This window comes from Sciurus carolinensis, chromosome 8 (assembly GCF_902686445.1).
Source record: "Sciurus carolinensis chromosome 8, mSciCar1.2, whole genome shotgun sequence".
NCBI classification, from domain to species: domain Eukaryota; kingdom Metazoa; phylum Chordata; class Mammalia; order Rodentia; family Sciuridae; genus Sciurus; species Sciurus carolinensis.
Window position 1 is genome coordinate 54766227 of NC_062220.1, and position 15842 is coordinate 54782068.

Consider the following 15842-nt stretch of genomic DNA (forward strand, 5'->3'; position numbering starts at 1 on the left):
CCAAGAAAAAAAACCAAAAAACAATGAGTACAGCACAGGACCTCCTGATTGCAGTGAGACTTCAAGGGTTGAGTTTAAAATCTTCTTCCGAGACACTTCCGTGAAGAATGTGAAATCTCAGACTGAGTCCACTGTTGAGTAGGATGTGACTGTAGGCAAAGGTCTTTCTGTTATCCTATCAGAACTTTGGGGTTTGCTTTTCTTTGTTTCAGTTCAGTTACTCTAGTATTTCAAGGTTTTTGAATACTAAAAATTGTATTTCAGATATGACTAATGGATTAAATTGACATGGTCAATTCCCACAACAGTTAACAGCTACCAACTACCAGTTAACAGTTAACAGTTAACAATTTAATAGCTATCATCCTGCCTATTCAGTGTCCTGAGTTGTACTCTATAAACGTTTGAATGAAGAATGTAGTCCCTGAGATTATAATAATAATAATTAAAACCCTTTTAATCCAGTTAAAGACCAAATGCAAAGGTAGCATTGTTGGAACAGAAAGTTATTGAGGCTTAGATAGAAGATATCAGAAGAAGAAAAGTTGACCATAGTTGGAGACTGTCAAATGAGCCTGCAGTGCTGTGGACAGAAACTCTTAGAGTCAGCTGTATTTTAACAAGAACATGTGGACAAATATTGGGGAGAAGCAAATGATTAATATATGAAAAGCTTTAGGATTTTTAGTTCCCTTGTTTTAATAAATGTTCTCTGCTTACTTAACTAATTGACTACACAATTATTCTGAAGAGATTCAATATCATCAACTCAGTGGCCAAGGTCTTTTTGAAATGTATGTCCCAGGCCCCTCAATTCAATCCTTTGATGTCTAAACCATATTCAGTAGGTATTAGAATTATATTACTAATAGTTGTCTTTAATATTTTTTGTGTGCTTTAGGACAGGTACACTGCCAGATGCTTTAAATGGAGTATCTTATTCTCAGAATTCTTTGAGATAGTTATTATTACTGTCTTCCTTTCATAGGCAAAGTCATTAGACTTATGGAAGTTAGGAACTTGCTAAAATATTTCTCAAATGCATGCTTTAGTTATGCTGCATTAAAAATTCCATAATAAGTATAAAATGGGAAATGGTTATTGCTTTATAATTCATTTGAACATTGCTTAAGAGTTAAGGACAGGAAATGAAGAATGATGTAAAGTATTATCATGAATTTATTTGAACTTTGTTCACCCTTTTTTCATTAACTGGTTAATTGCTCATTTTTTTTTTTTTTTTTTTTTTTTTTTGTGGTACAAACTTTGGAATCAGAGAGACCAGGATTTGATTATCAGCTTTGCTGCTTATTAACTGAGTACCTTTATAATCAGATTATTTTAATATACTGTGGCTTAGTTTCTCATCTGGTATATGGACATAAAACCTCTCTCTCAAGTCTGTTATAAGTACAGTTGACCCTAATTGTTCATGGATCTTGTATTTGCAAATTAGACCACTTACTGTGATTTATTCATAACTCTAAAATCAGTACATGTAAAGTTTTCACAGTCATTTGCAGACATGTATAGAGTGGTATGATATTTGAGTCACCCTTGAACAAGGTGATACTGACTTCTTATTTGATCTCTCATGATAAAAAATATCCCTTTGTGGTCTATTTAGTTGGCATGATTTTAGCATTTTATGTGTTTACTTAAGTGATTCTGGCACTTACAACAGCCCTCTAAGTATAGTGCTAAAGTACTGACTAGTTCTCCTAAGCGAAGAAGGCTGACACATGCCTTTTGGAGAAAATATTTGTATTTTATAAGCCTGTTCAGGCATGAATTGTAGGGCTGTTGTCTGTGCATTCAATGTTAATAAATCAGCAATATTTATTAAATAAGATATCCTTTTTTTTTTTTTTTTTTTTTTTTTTTGATACTGGGGATTAAACCCAGGGGTGCTTTTCTACTGAGCTACATCCCCAACCCTTTTTGTTTTTTAGATTTTGGACTGGATCTTCCTGAGTTGTTGAGGCTGGCTTTGAACTTGTGATCATCCTGTATTAGCCTCCCAAGTTTTGGGGATTACAGGAGGATTACAGAAGTGTGCCAGCACACCTGGCTTAATAAAATATTTCCGTTGATGGAGATCTTGTGACCAGAGGCCATCAGGAACCTAACCCTGATTTTCACTAGGAACATTGACTCAGTATTTACTATTTTCGTGTTGCCAGAAACTTTATAAAATTAGCAAGAATAACAATAATTTACTGTTTGTAAAGTACCAAGCGCAGCACTTAGTATATTATAAAAACTCAGTACAAGTTTGTCTCAGTTTTCCTTCTGCCTCAGAAGTACTTCCAAAAGAGTTTAGGATATTCTTCATGATTTTAACAGAGATATGAACACTCTGAAATAATATCACTGTGTTTAAAAGACAAGATCCTCAAACACAATTTTTCTCCTTTTTAGCTTTTACACTCTTTATAACAACCTATTATAAAATATTATTAATTAATTAAGTTAAAAGGTTAGTTTTGAAGCCCAGGCTGAATTATCTTCCCAGATAACTTTATCAGTAAGTAAAATTTTCAACTTTGTGGTGGGTGATGCAGTTTCCTTTACAACTATTCAACTCTACCATTGTGTTATTAAAGGAGTCATAGACACTATGTAAATTAATGGTTGGGCTCTGTTTCACTAAGACTTTATAAACAGGCAGTGGGCTATATTTGGCCTGTGGGCTATAGTTTGCAGATTCTTGATTTAGTGTAATGTTGGCTCTTGGTTTGTGATATTATTTATCATACTAGGGAAATATTATCTGATTCTGAGTTTTCTAGAAGTCCCATAAACCACTTAAATTAAGAAAAATTCCTTACCTGGATTTCTCTATTGATTGTCCTAGTAGTGATTATAATAGCATGCAATAAGCATTTGTTATATGTCGGGCGCTAAGTTAACCACTTTAAGCTTTAATTTATTTTCTCAGCCTAGCCCTATGAGACAACTACTGTGATAATTATCTCATTTTTTAGGAACAGAAACCAAGGCCTAAAGAGGTAAAGTAACTCATTCTAGATCACAAAATTAGGACGAGGTGTAACCTGATCCTAGAGTAGTATCCTCCACCCCCAGGATAATTTTGTCCTTGTAGCTAGTATTCAATATTCTTTGTCTAACCTTTCCTTATTTTCCTATGGTTTACTCATTTGGGAATGTTGATTTGAATGTTAAAAGTTCATTGTACAGCATTAAGGTTTTGAAGAGAAGCATTATATTAACTCAGTGGATAAGTAAGTGGATGAATGTGGGTTTTAGCTCTAATTCTTTAATTAGTTTTTCAAAATTAGCTTGTTTTTATCTCTGGCTAAGTTTTCCAGTGTATTCTAAAAGAAGAATCTGCCTGAACACGAGGCTTTGCTGCTTTACTCTCTGCTGAGAGATTTGTTTCTCTTCATCAGATAATTTGGACATTTTATTTTGTTCTTGTTTCTTTGGTATCCTGATTAAAGGATTAGAAAACCCTTTTCTAGGTTTGAGTCATTAATACCACCCTGTCCAGAGCCATAAGCTTCAGGGACATTGATTTGCATTTGTTGAATGCATAATGACTTAGCAGCAGAACTGCCTTTTTCCTGTAACCCTGTCAATTGTTCTTACATTGCCCATGTCTGCCGTCTCTAGGTGTGGTTCTCAGTGTGAACAGAGAACTTGATATCAGAAGTAGGTGTGGGTGATATGACCAGGGTGGCCCTGAGAACATTGAAAACTGGGCTCAAGGCTTCAGAATGGAGATAACTTGTTTAGCTATCATATTGTCCTTCTGTAGCCCCTTTATATTTAGTTCTCACTAACTAGCTAAATGTTTTATTTGGGCGTGGTATGTGCCAGATACAACTAGAAATCCAAAAATAATGGCCCTTTTTTTTTCTGATGCTCAAAGTCACATGTTCCCTGCTAAGTGGTCTCTCTAGATACAAGTGCTTTAGTGGAGGTCTTCTGGAGAGTGTACTTTGGGGCATGGAGAGAGGCAGCAATGACTTCCTGGTAGGGTGAAGAGTGGTCAGTCATGAAGAGGGCCATTTTTGAGTTGGGAACAAATGTTTTCCAGGTAGAGAAGGTCAGTTGACCAACGTCTCTGGGAAAAAAGACCACGACAGCAAGAAGGAAGATGAACTATTTGGGAATGATATGCATTATTGTTGATTGTAAGAGAGTGAGACAAGGGATGAGCTGGGTAAAATTGGGACCACATTGTGCAATGAATATAGTGACAAGGGAGATGTTGGAAGGCTTTTCTTAAGATATGACATGATCAGTTTCATAAAAATAATTCTGGTGATGGGATAAAGGGAGAAAATTAACGAATAAGTCCAATGACTAATGGGTTGTGCCTTCTTCTGCCTTCCAGCTTTCTCCTGTGCTTCTGGAGAGTATCTAGAGATGAAGAACCAGGTATGCAGTAAGTGTGCCGAAGGCACCTACTCCTTGGGCAGTGGCATCAAATTTGATGAATGGGATGAATTGCCAGCAGGATTTTCCAACGTTGCAACATTCATGGACACTGTGGTGGGCCCTTCTGACAACAGGCCAGACGGCTGTAACAAGTAAGAATCCAAAGGAGCCGTTGGATCTTGACTGAATACTTGAGAAGGGTGTAGTTTCTCTTTTCCAGAAAGAGGTTGAGGATAATCTTACAACTGATGGGGATTACAGATAAGCTAATTGCAAAGAGTCACATTTTTTGGATAGTCATTACAAATAAAGGAGCTAAATTTTCATGAAACTTTAAAATAATTACCCTGAGGATATAATAGATACTGTATACAAAAATGTAATAAAGCTATTAGAGAAAAAAAAATCAATTTTCTCATAATATATTTATAACCAAACTTAAATCAGTGATGTTTCTACTAATATTTCTCTAATTTTTAATGGGTAATTTTAAATTGCTTTTTTTCTTTCAAAAGGAAGAATGCATAACCTTCATTTAGACTTAATTATTTCCTGCAAGAGTGAGTGGGTTAAACACTAATGTGGCCTTCGCTTAGTTCCTAGGAGATTATAGCTTTGCCTATAACAATGTTGGAGGCTTGTTTAATTGTTTTGAAAAAATCAAAGTATTTCTCTCTGGGCTTTGCCCCTTTGTATTTTCTTGTATTGACTATGTAACTATGTGGCCATGTTCTGAAAATGAAATATCTGTTCCCTGACAATCTTCTGACAAGAGAGTTTCTCAGGAACCCCAGATTTTTACTTCTTAGTATTTTGGAAGTGATCTAAGGATGATGGGGAATTATTTCACTGTTCTACACGATGTACTTTCTTCCCTTCCTTTTTCCTCTCTTCTCACCTTCACTCTTCTTTTTAGCTCTCTCTACCAAGCAACATTGATTTATTGCATTCTGTTGATGAAAATATTATTATTCTTCATGTATCTTCTGTGTGTTAGTCTGTTTTTTTCCCCCTGTAACACCTGAAACTAGGTAGTTTATAAAGAAAAGAGATTTATTTAACTTATAGTTTCAGAGATCCAAGAGCATAGTGCCAGCATCTGCTTGGCATCTGAGGAGGGCTTCATACAGCTTCAGCTTTTGTCAGAAAATGAAAATGCAGGTTATCATATGCAAAGGAAGAAAAAGGGGTCAACCTCCCAAAGTAGTGAGAAAAGCATGAATTCATTCATGAGAGTTCAGATTCCACAACCCAACACTTATTAAGGCCCCACTACTTCTTAATACTCTTAGATTGGCTATTAATTTCAGCAGGGATTTGTCAGGGATAAACCACCTTCAGCACTTCAGCAATGTGTGTGCACACACTGTGTGTTTTATTTATTTTATTTTTAAAAATTCATTTATTTGTTTTTTATTTTTACAGACTATATTTTGATTCATTGTACATAAATGGGGTACAACTTTTCATTTCTGTGGTTGCACTATGTAGATTCACACCATTCATGTAATCATACATGTACATAGGGTAATGGTGTCCGTCCCATTCTACCATCTTTCATACCCCACCCCCTCCTTCCTCTCATTTCCCTCTATGTAATCTAAAGTTCCTACATTCTTCCTTACTCCCCACCCTCATTATGTATTGTCATTCACTTATCAGAGAAAATATTCAGCCTTTGGTATTTTTGGGCTGGGCTTATTTCATTTAGAATGATATTCTCCAATTCCCTTCATTATCTGCAAATGTCATAATATTATTCTTCTTTATGGCTGAATAATATTCCATATATTATTAATTCCATATAATTATTAATAATATTCCATATATATATCACAGTTTGTTTATCCATTCATCTGTTGAAAGACATCTAGGTTGGTTCCACAATCTAGTTATTGTGAATTGAGCTGCTATAAACAGCAGCTCAATTGATGTGGCTATGTTACTCTAGTATGCTGATTTTAAATCCTTTGGGTATAAACTGAGGAGTGGGATCACTGGGTCAAATGGTGGGTCCATTCCAGGCTTTCTGAGGAATCTCCATACTGCTTTCCAGGGTGGCTGCATCAATTTGCAACTCCACCAGCAATGTACAAGTGTGCCTTTTTACCCACATCCACACCAACATCTTTTGATAATAGTCATTCTAATTGGAATAAGATGAAACCTTAGAGTTGTTTTAATTTGCATTTATTTAAGTAATAGAGATGTTGAACACTTTTTCATATATTTATTAATCATCTGTATATCTTCTTCTGTAAAGTGTCTGTCCAGAATTAGACCAGAGATCCTGTACCAAATAGAAGAAAAAGTAGGCCTGAATCTTCATCATGTTGGCTTAGGATCAGACTTCCTTAACGAGACCCCTAAAGCTCAAGAAATCAAAACAAGAACCAATAAATGGGATGGATTCAAACTAAAAAGCTTTTTCTCGGCAAAGGACATAATCAATAATGTGAAGAGAGCGCCTACAGAGTGGGAGAAAATCTTTTCCACACGCACTTCAGATAGAGCACTTATCTCCAAAATTTATAAAGAACTTACAAAACTTTAAACCAAAAATATAAAGAATCCAATCAATAAATGGGCCAAGTAACACTGTGTATTTTAAATAAGAGTTTCTTAGAGAAAAATACTAGTAGGATATTATGAGACCTCAGATCTTTGTTTTGGTGGTCAGAAGATATGGACATGTCTTCCTCATCTACCCTATGGAATAGCTTATTCATCAAAAAAAAATTTCAATGACAAGCAGAAGTTTTCCAAAGTAGTGTCTTTTAGTATAATTTTCTCAATGCAAATTTCAGTCTGATATTGCTATGCTTTTCTTCTTTCCTTGCCCCCTCTTTTTATCTACCCAAGTGATCTTATATTCTTTTTATTTTTTCTTTGGTTTTGTCATATAGGAGGTTTAATTACTGAGCCCAAAGTGTTCTTTGTATATTATGGACATGAGTTCTTGTATGTGTATATCTATATAATGTTCACTGTATATCAACACAGATATACACATATGTCTGTGTTTGTGGTACTGTCTTCAAGTCTGTGGCTTTTGCTTTTTTGTTTTCTTCAAGATATTCTTTGATAACACAAATTTTAAAAAATAATAGTTTATCAACTTTGTCTCTTACAGGTAGGTTTTTTGTTTGTGTCTTAGGATCTCTTTGCTCACCACAGGTTGTAAAGGCTAGAAATTGCAATATGTGTTCTTATCATAGTGTAGGTAGTTATTATACTTTGGTAACAGTATAGGTATACTTACACTCTCATCTTTGTGTTATTGTCATGTATTTAGAAGCATAATCTTTGTAATACAATGATATTCTGTTTTAAATAATCATTTGTCATTAAAACAACCTTAAAAAGATTTAGGGACTCAAAAGTCAACTCAATTATTGATGAGTTTTCTTTATTATGGCACATGACTTCCTAAATGACTTAAAATATGAAAAAATGAAACTGTGTGTTAATCTTCTTTCTTCCTTTCCTTAGATTGTCCCTGTGTGTGTGTGTGTGTGTATGTTTATAAATAAAATTTAAGATGTTATTGGAAAGAATAATTCCATTAAAGGCTACTGAGTTAGTGTTCATCAAGTTGGTGATCAAATTTTTATGGTGAAAATAGCAGTTTCATAGCAAAATTGATCACATAACCTTCAGTGATTTAGGAAGTTATGTGCTATCAAAAAAATGAACCTCCCCTCAGTAATGGAGTTGGCCTTAGAGTGGTGGGAAAGCTCCAGGTGTTTTCTGCTATGCTTTGAATCTGGATTATAGCTTTGTGACCAGAAGTGGTTTCTGAAAGTTAACAGAAAATGCCTCTTGGCTTTGTTTCCACAGCTCTTCTTGGATCCCTCGAGGAAACTACATAGAGTCTAATCGTGATGACTGCACAGTGTCTCTCATCTATGCTGTGCACCTGAAGAAGTCAGGCTATGTCTTCTTTGAGTACCAGTATGTCGACAACAACATCTTCTTTGAATTCTTCGTAAGGCCTTTTATATTCTAGACTCTACTTTTTGAAAGTCATTTCTGTAAATTTCCCTTAATCTTTATTGCATTCCACTTTATACCTTCTCCCTTTTTTGTGTAAGTGACCCTGTTGGTAGTAAAAGAAAAGTTATTTCACTTAGCATGATATTCTCCAATTCCATCCATTTATCTGCAAATGGCATAATACTATTCTTCTTTATGGATGAATAATATTCCATTGGGTATTTATACCACAGTTTCTTTATCCATTCATCTGTTGAAGGGCATCTAGGTTGGTTCCACAATCTAACTATTATGAATTGAGCTGCTATAGACATCGATGTGACTGCATTACTACAGTATGCTGATTTTAAGTCCTTTGGGTATAAACCGAGGAGTGGGATAACTGGGTCAAAGGTGGATTCCTTCCAAGTTTTCTGAGGATTCTCCACACTGCTTTCCAGAATCGCTGCACCAATTTGCAACTCCACCAGCAATGTAAAAGTGTGCCTTTCCCCCCACATCCATGCCAACATCTATTATTGTTTGTGTTCTTGATAATTGGAGTTATAAGTCAATCCCAAAAAACCAAAGGCTGAATGTTTTCCCTGATAAGTGGATGATGATATATAATGGGGTGGAGGGAGGGGGGTAAGAGAAGAATGGAGGAACTTTGTATTACATAGAGAGAATGAAAGATGGTGGAATGAGACAGACATCATTACCCTATGTACATGTCTGATTACACGAATGATATGAATCTACATCGTGCACAACCATAGAAATGAAAAGATGTACCTCATTTGTGTACAATGAATCAAAATGCAGTCTGTAAAAATAAAAAAAAATTAAAAAAATAAAAGTAAATTTTTTCTATAGCATTTGAGTTTATAGTTAATATTGTTTCTTTATTTTTGTACTCTCACCTCCTAGTGTAACATTGGCTTGTTTTACTTCTGGTTATACTCATTAGATGACTGGTTTAGACTGTGTGTAACAAATATTTTCCCCAAAATTCATTTTAATTTAATTTTTTATAGCTGTAAATGCTATTTTGTTAAAATATATTTCGCCAATTTTAGTTTTTAATTTTTTTCTTTGCAATTTCAAATATACATATATACATATATATTCTTTTTACTGACTAGAATAACTCAATGTACACATGAGCAAATGTTTAAGAAACATAAATGACTATTTTCTGATTCTGTGAAATTTTACAGTTCAAAGGAAATGATGGATGGGATAGTTAGTGCATCTGATCTTAAATAGGATTATAGAATATAGAATACAATAATAGATAAATAGAATAGTGACTAAAATTATATAACTATTTTATGTAAACTGTATTTAATCTAGCAAATATTTATTGTGGCATGGACTCAAACATTTTATAAAATGTTTTCAGATTGACTTCTTATACCGACGGTGCATGTTGTGCTAGTAAATGGGAGAATATCTTGGAAAATGTTTCTGTGCTCTGGATTTAAGGAACAAATGTACTAACAGTTCTAAAACAAATTTGTATTGTTCTTGGTAATGGGTATTTCTAGATCAAAAGTTTGGTGGCAATAGATATTTTCCAGGAACCAACAGCCTGAGATTTGAAGTCAAGAGATCCTGACTCTATCCTGACTCTGTAATTGTTAAGTGTGTGTTCTTGAGCAATGAAATTAACTTTCCGGTCCTTGGCATTCCCTTGTGTGAAAGGACATTTGAAGGAGCCTTCTAGCACTAATATCCTTTGATAAGTTTAAAATGTTAAGCAATGTTCAAACATTTACTTTTCGAGCTACCTTTTGTTTGTGAAACACTTCTCAGAGTGAATGATTTTCTATTTCTGGGGGCATTTCAACTGTATTGCTAAAACTAAAATAATGATGAAAGGCTAGACAGTTATCTAATTGTTAGAATAAACTTGCAGTTTTGTATGCTCAATAAGTCCCTTGAGAGCTGTCAATAAGGGTACTTTTAGGGCATAATGTTTCATTACTTCCTTTCAATGATGCCTCTGTTCTTCTGGTTTTAGTCTGAAAGGGGATGGCAAATTCATGATCCTTTATTGATACTTCAGCTTTATAGGTTGCAATTTATTAACTCAGAGGGTTAATATTTCACAGTCATCAGGTTGAAAGATATAGTTGTGCTCTGAGAATTACACATGTGAGCATCACTTAATTCAAAGCATTCATCCCTACCAATTTTTAAAATGCTGAAACTAAAACCTAGAGAGAGAAAGTGATTGGACCAAGATTATACCTTTACTAGTGTCAGAAAGAGTAATGGAACTCAGGTCATCTGAGTGGTAGTAGAACATCATGGTAACATGATGTTTGCCTTCAACTGTAGAAAACTCTCAGCTTGTCTACACACTGCCCTTCAAAGGGACATTCAGGATCCTTGTCTTCTCCTGAATAAAAGAATTATGAAAATAGTCATTATGTTTACAATATAAATAAGACAAGAATTCAATTAATATAATATCCTTGGTAGCAGATATTCTCTGGTATTTGGATGGTAAGGGATCTCTTTTATCATAACTAAGTCTTTAGAAAATATAACTTTTAGAGAACATTTTAATGTTTGTAAACTGGTTGGGAGGATGAACAAAGTAGCAAAATGATTTAGAGATGAGAATAATAGCCATTTCTTTTGACAGAAGTACAGGTAATGAGATCTATTTAAACTCGACTCTGTTGTTTACTATTTTGCAATACCGAAATGATGACCCAACTTTTGGATGCCTCTGTAGTCTTCATAGACCTGGAAGAGTAGTGTCCTAACCCTTAGGCATTTTGCAAGAACTGAGTGGAAAGGACAAGGTGTTTGGTGTTAAAGATTATCTGTAGTCATTTAATTGGCAAGGCAAATAATTAGCATTTACCCTGTGTTAGTTTTTTGTTGGTGTGACTAGAATACCTGAAAGAACAACTTAGAACAGGACTTGTTATTTAGGCTCATGGTTGAAGGGCGTGGTATAGGAAAGCCCCTCAGCTCATGGTGAGCAGGAAGCAGAGAGAGCAAGGGAGGTTCCAGGAACAAAATATTAACCCCAAAGGCACATGCCCCCCCACACACCCTCATTCCTCTGGCCCACACCCTACCTGTCTACAGTTACCGCCCAGTTAGTCCCCTCAAAATATAAATCAATCAAATGGATCAATCTGCCAATTGGGTTACAGCTCTCATAAATGAATCCATGTCACCTCCTGCATTAACACAGCTCCAGGGGACACCTCAGATCTAAACCATAACGCCCCCAAATAACAATTTGAAACTTTCATTTTGGCTGTGGCCACTTAACTTGTGCATTGAGTCCTGGGGAAATGAAAACAAAACAGACTTGACTTACTAACTTAAAATTTCACTGTCACTAATGCACAGATCATCTTTGTTTACCTGTGTACTCTTAGACTTGCCTGGTAAATACAAGCCGCTAAAATGTTTTAATAAACTGGGTAGATTCTTTTGTAATGACTTTTAGTGAGAATTATTTTCCTTCTCTTTCCTCATGGGCTAGTCTTTTTGTCCCAATAATGAGAAGGTTTACTTAGAACTGCTCACCCATGTATGCAGCTATTACTTTGTCTCCAGAGGTCTTGGCCTATTTACTTGTTGGGAGTTATATGGTGGCTGTTATTTAGTATGTACTGAAAGGCATTCTTGTAGCCTGTGCTATATATGGAATTTAGTGGAAGCCATTATTCCAGAATCTTTACTGAGATCTTTGTGTTTACTCCACAGATTCAAAATGATCAGTGCCAGGAGATGGATACCACCACGGACAAGTGGGTAAAACTCACTGACAATGGAGAATGGGGCTCTCATTCTGTAAGTTTCTTTGTTTTTCCTTTTCCTTTTCTACCAATCCCATTCTCCTCCTTCCTTTCCCCAGCCTTTTCTAAGCACTCATTGTAAGAAAAGAAAAGGAAAAAAAATTTTTCCATTAATTAAGGTAATTTCCATTTAGGAAAGAAATTGCCCCTAAGTTTCAGGGACTCATATTTTATTTTTTTAGATTATTTTCCTACCTTTTCTGTTCTCCTTATATTCCTTTCCTTTTCTGTTCCCATCAGATTTCAACTTTCCTCCCTTTTCAAGAAAGAACTCCATTCAAAATCAATATACACAATTGACAAAATCTAAGTATGAAAGTTAACAAATGTGCCTGTCTCATGCAATAGAACCATTGTCACTTGTCATCAGAAAGATCTTTAAATTCCTTTCCTCCAACCTTTCCCTGCAGTGTCCCCAACAAGTGATTTCAAGCTTGTTTTGTTGGGCACTGTGCTATCTCCATTGTTGGAGAGCCCTCTGATTTTCACAAAATCCACCCACTTTGGGCCTCAACCTGCTTCGTATTTTTTTGCCATCACTGGTCAAAATTCTATTCTTTTTCAGTTATGTTAAGTACAGTAACTATCTATTTCTTCACAGGGCATCTCTTTAAATACTTGAAGGCAGGATTATTGAATAGTGAGATTTGGTGAACCTGTTATTACTTGAGGCTCTCTTTGGAGTATGGCACTACTTAAAATCTACCTCTGGCTTATAGTCGTTTCTTTGATTGATTTGCTTAATCTCTTAGCATCCGATTTTTTTTTTTTTCATTTCAGAAAGGGGAGAGATGTTGCTGAATTAAATGTGACGATGTATGGGAAGGGCCTCACGCAGTGCCTGCGTTGTAGACTGAGTTGTGTTTCAGTGAAGGACCATCCATTCTTGCCTTTGTGGTTGTGGCAGTTGCCACATCCCTGAATGATTAACACAATATGCCCTTGCAGAGGTTTTCTTTTTATCTGTATGTTTGAAAGTAATATTAGTACCACTTAATATTCATTCACCTAAGCATGCAGTCAGCGGGGCTTTGAAAGTACACGTAACCCTTGGCAACAGATATGTTTTCTTCTCTTTTGAGGACTAAGTAAATACAGGCAGAAAGTCCTGAATGCACTACTTTTCCAGATCTCTGGCCTGATGAAGTAATTGTGCTGATTAATTTTATATAGTTTGAATTTGACCAGTCAAAGAGTGCATACAAAAATAAAAGTAGCAAATGACAAAACCAGGAATCCTTAAATTGGTTCACTTGCTGGTATCAGCATGAAACTTAGCAGAAAATTAGTTTGATTTTTTTAATTAGAAAAATGTTCCAGTGGCAAAGGAATCAAATACTAGACATAGTGTCATTCAGATTTATTTAAGTATCAGGGAGTTAAGTTATTCTGTTAGAACAGTCCTTTTTTCTTTTATTGCTATTGCAATGTTGTTTTAAAGTAATTTAAAAAGCAAGCTATATTAACCTATTTCTATCGCCATAACATACTGCCTAAGGTTGGATACTTTGTAAAGAAAAAGTTTTATTTAGCCCATTGTTTTGGAGGTCTGTGGCATGGCACCAGCATCTGCTTGGCTTTTGTGGGGGTTTCATAGACAATGACATCACCATGTGATAGTGATTACATGATAGTGATTTGCAGGAAGCCAGAGATTTCAAGGGAGATCCAGACTTGCTCTTTTATAACTGCTCATTCTTGTAGGAATTAACTTGCTCTATGAGACTAGCAGTAATCTTTTTCTAGAACAGTGCTCCCAATGATATAATTACCTCCTACTAGCCCCACCTCTTAAAGGTACCACTACCTCTTAATACCACCAAACTTCCAATTCATGAATCTTTAGGGGATACACTCAAGCATACCCAAGTCATATACAAACCATAGCAGAAGCAAGCTTATTCTGTTGCTTTTTTGTTTTCAGAGCTCAAAGATGTACTTGTGAATGGCAGTTTATAAATATGCAAGTGGGCTAAGTAACTTTTACCCTTAAAAATGAATCCCCTTTAAATATAAACCAAGACTTCATGTAATGGTTTGAAATCACTTTGTCTTTTGTTCCGGCTTGAAGGATTCTTCTCCTTGTTTCTTAGAATATTTTGTGGATTGTCAAACTACTCTTTTTTTTTTCTTTTTAAGAAATGTCTTTGGAGCTGAGGTCAGAATTAGCTGGAGGCTTAAATTTGTGGTCCTAAATTAATGGTGTTTCATTATAAGGCATAGAAAAGTATGTGAGGGAGTAGCTTTTGGGTGTGATTGGAAAGAAGTTGGCTTATCTGACCTGAATGTCTTGTTTCTTTGCACAGGTAATGCTGAAATCAGGAACAAACATACTATACTGGAGAACTACAGGCATCCTTATGGGTTCTAAGGCTGTCAAGCCTGTCTTGGTGAAAAATATCACAATTGAAGGTATTTCACAGCATGCTGTTTTAGCAGTCATTAATCCAGTTTTATAGTTAAAATATTTATTTGAGTATTGAATGGTTCTGGATGCATAGCATGAGAATTATCAACTAGAGACCCTGGTTTGATTTCTAGCAAATTCATTGATTGCTGGTTTACTTTTTTCTTTGAACTGAATTATTTAATCTGTGTAAAGAGGTAAAATGATAATGACTTTAGGTGTCTGTAAATAAAGTTTCTCTGGTAATAGGAGACTATATTCATACAATGTCTGCTGTGCCAGACCTTGACCTTTCTTGTAGAGTTAATAATCTGGTCACAGCTATATTCATAAAAATAATAATCTTGTAAACATCGCCACCAGGCTATTTCATAAACCTCTTATGCCTCTCTGGACCAGCTGGATTGTTTCTGGCCCAGGTGCATATCTGATAAACCCTGGTATAGTTTATGCTCAATTAGGGGTACTTGTAATTAAAGTATCAATTCTTCTTTATTAAAGTTTGACTTACATTTTACTGTGTTCTGATTGTGCTTGTTCCTGTGATGTTAACTTATTATTCATATGGACATCTGCTGGCCAAGGCTGGAATTGCAAACTGGAAGACAACCCATTTCTAGGATCTGTTGGTCTTATCTGTCACTTAATAAGTAGTGAAGAAAAAAGGAACAGGTCTCACAAAGATCAGGGAATTGTAGGGGATCTAAGAGTTCATCTCATTTTTGAGATAGTAGATTTGTCTTTTGGCGAATCATTTAATATATTTACCTCTATAAAAACTCTTAAGTGTTTGCTGTACTAATTTTGTTTGATTCAGTAGATATCCCAGTTCTTTGCTTTCTTAGTGCTGAATTAATGAAATAAAAAGATTGAGCTGAGCTTACTATTGACATTTCCCTCTCATGTCTGTGTAGAACCAGTACTATAGGTGCTGATTGACTGAGTGATGTGGGTCTCCCTCCCATGCCCTGTTTTTCATTTCCACACAGGGGTGGCTTACACTTCAGAATGTTTTCCATGCAAGCCAGGCACTTTCAGCAACAAGCCAGGTTCATTCAGCTGCCAGGTGTGTCCCAGAAACACCTATTCTGAGAAAGGGGCCAAAGAATGTATAAGGTGTAAAGAGGATGCCCAGTTTTCAGGTAGGACTGGTTTATACTCTCTTTTTCTTTTTCTTTATACATTTGTCTGGATCAAGTATACTGTCATATGCCAGCAAT

The 15842-nt window shown here is 35.4% G+C and overlaps 1 protein-coding gene across 1 annotated transcript in view; it reads left to right on the plus strand.

Moving 5' to 3' along the window:
• The window catches only part of Elapor2 (endosome-lysosome associated apoptosis and autophagy regulator family member 2), a 170550-nt gene that overhangs the window by 94450 nt on the left and 60258 nt on the right, over positions 1–15842 (plus strand). Inside the window, 5 exon segments of the mRNA XM_047562761.1 lie at positions 4364–4559; positions 8248–8395; positions 12124–12210; positions 14522–14627; positions 15612–15764. Of these exon segments, the coding sequence (XP_047418717.1) occupies positions 4364–4559; positions 8248–8395; positions 12124–12210; positions 14522–14627; positions 15612–15764 (690 nt within the window).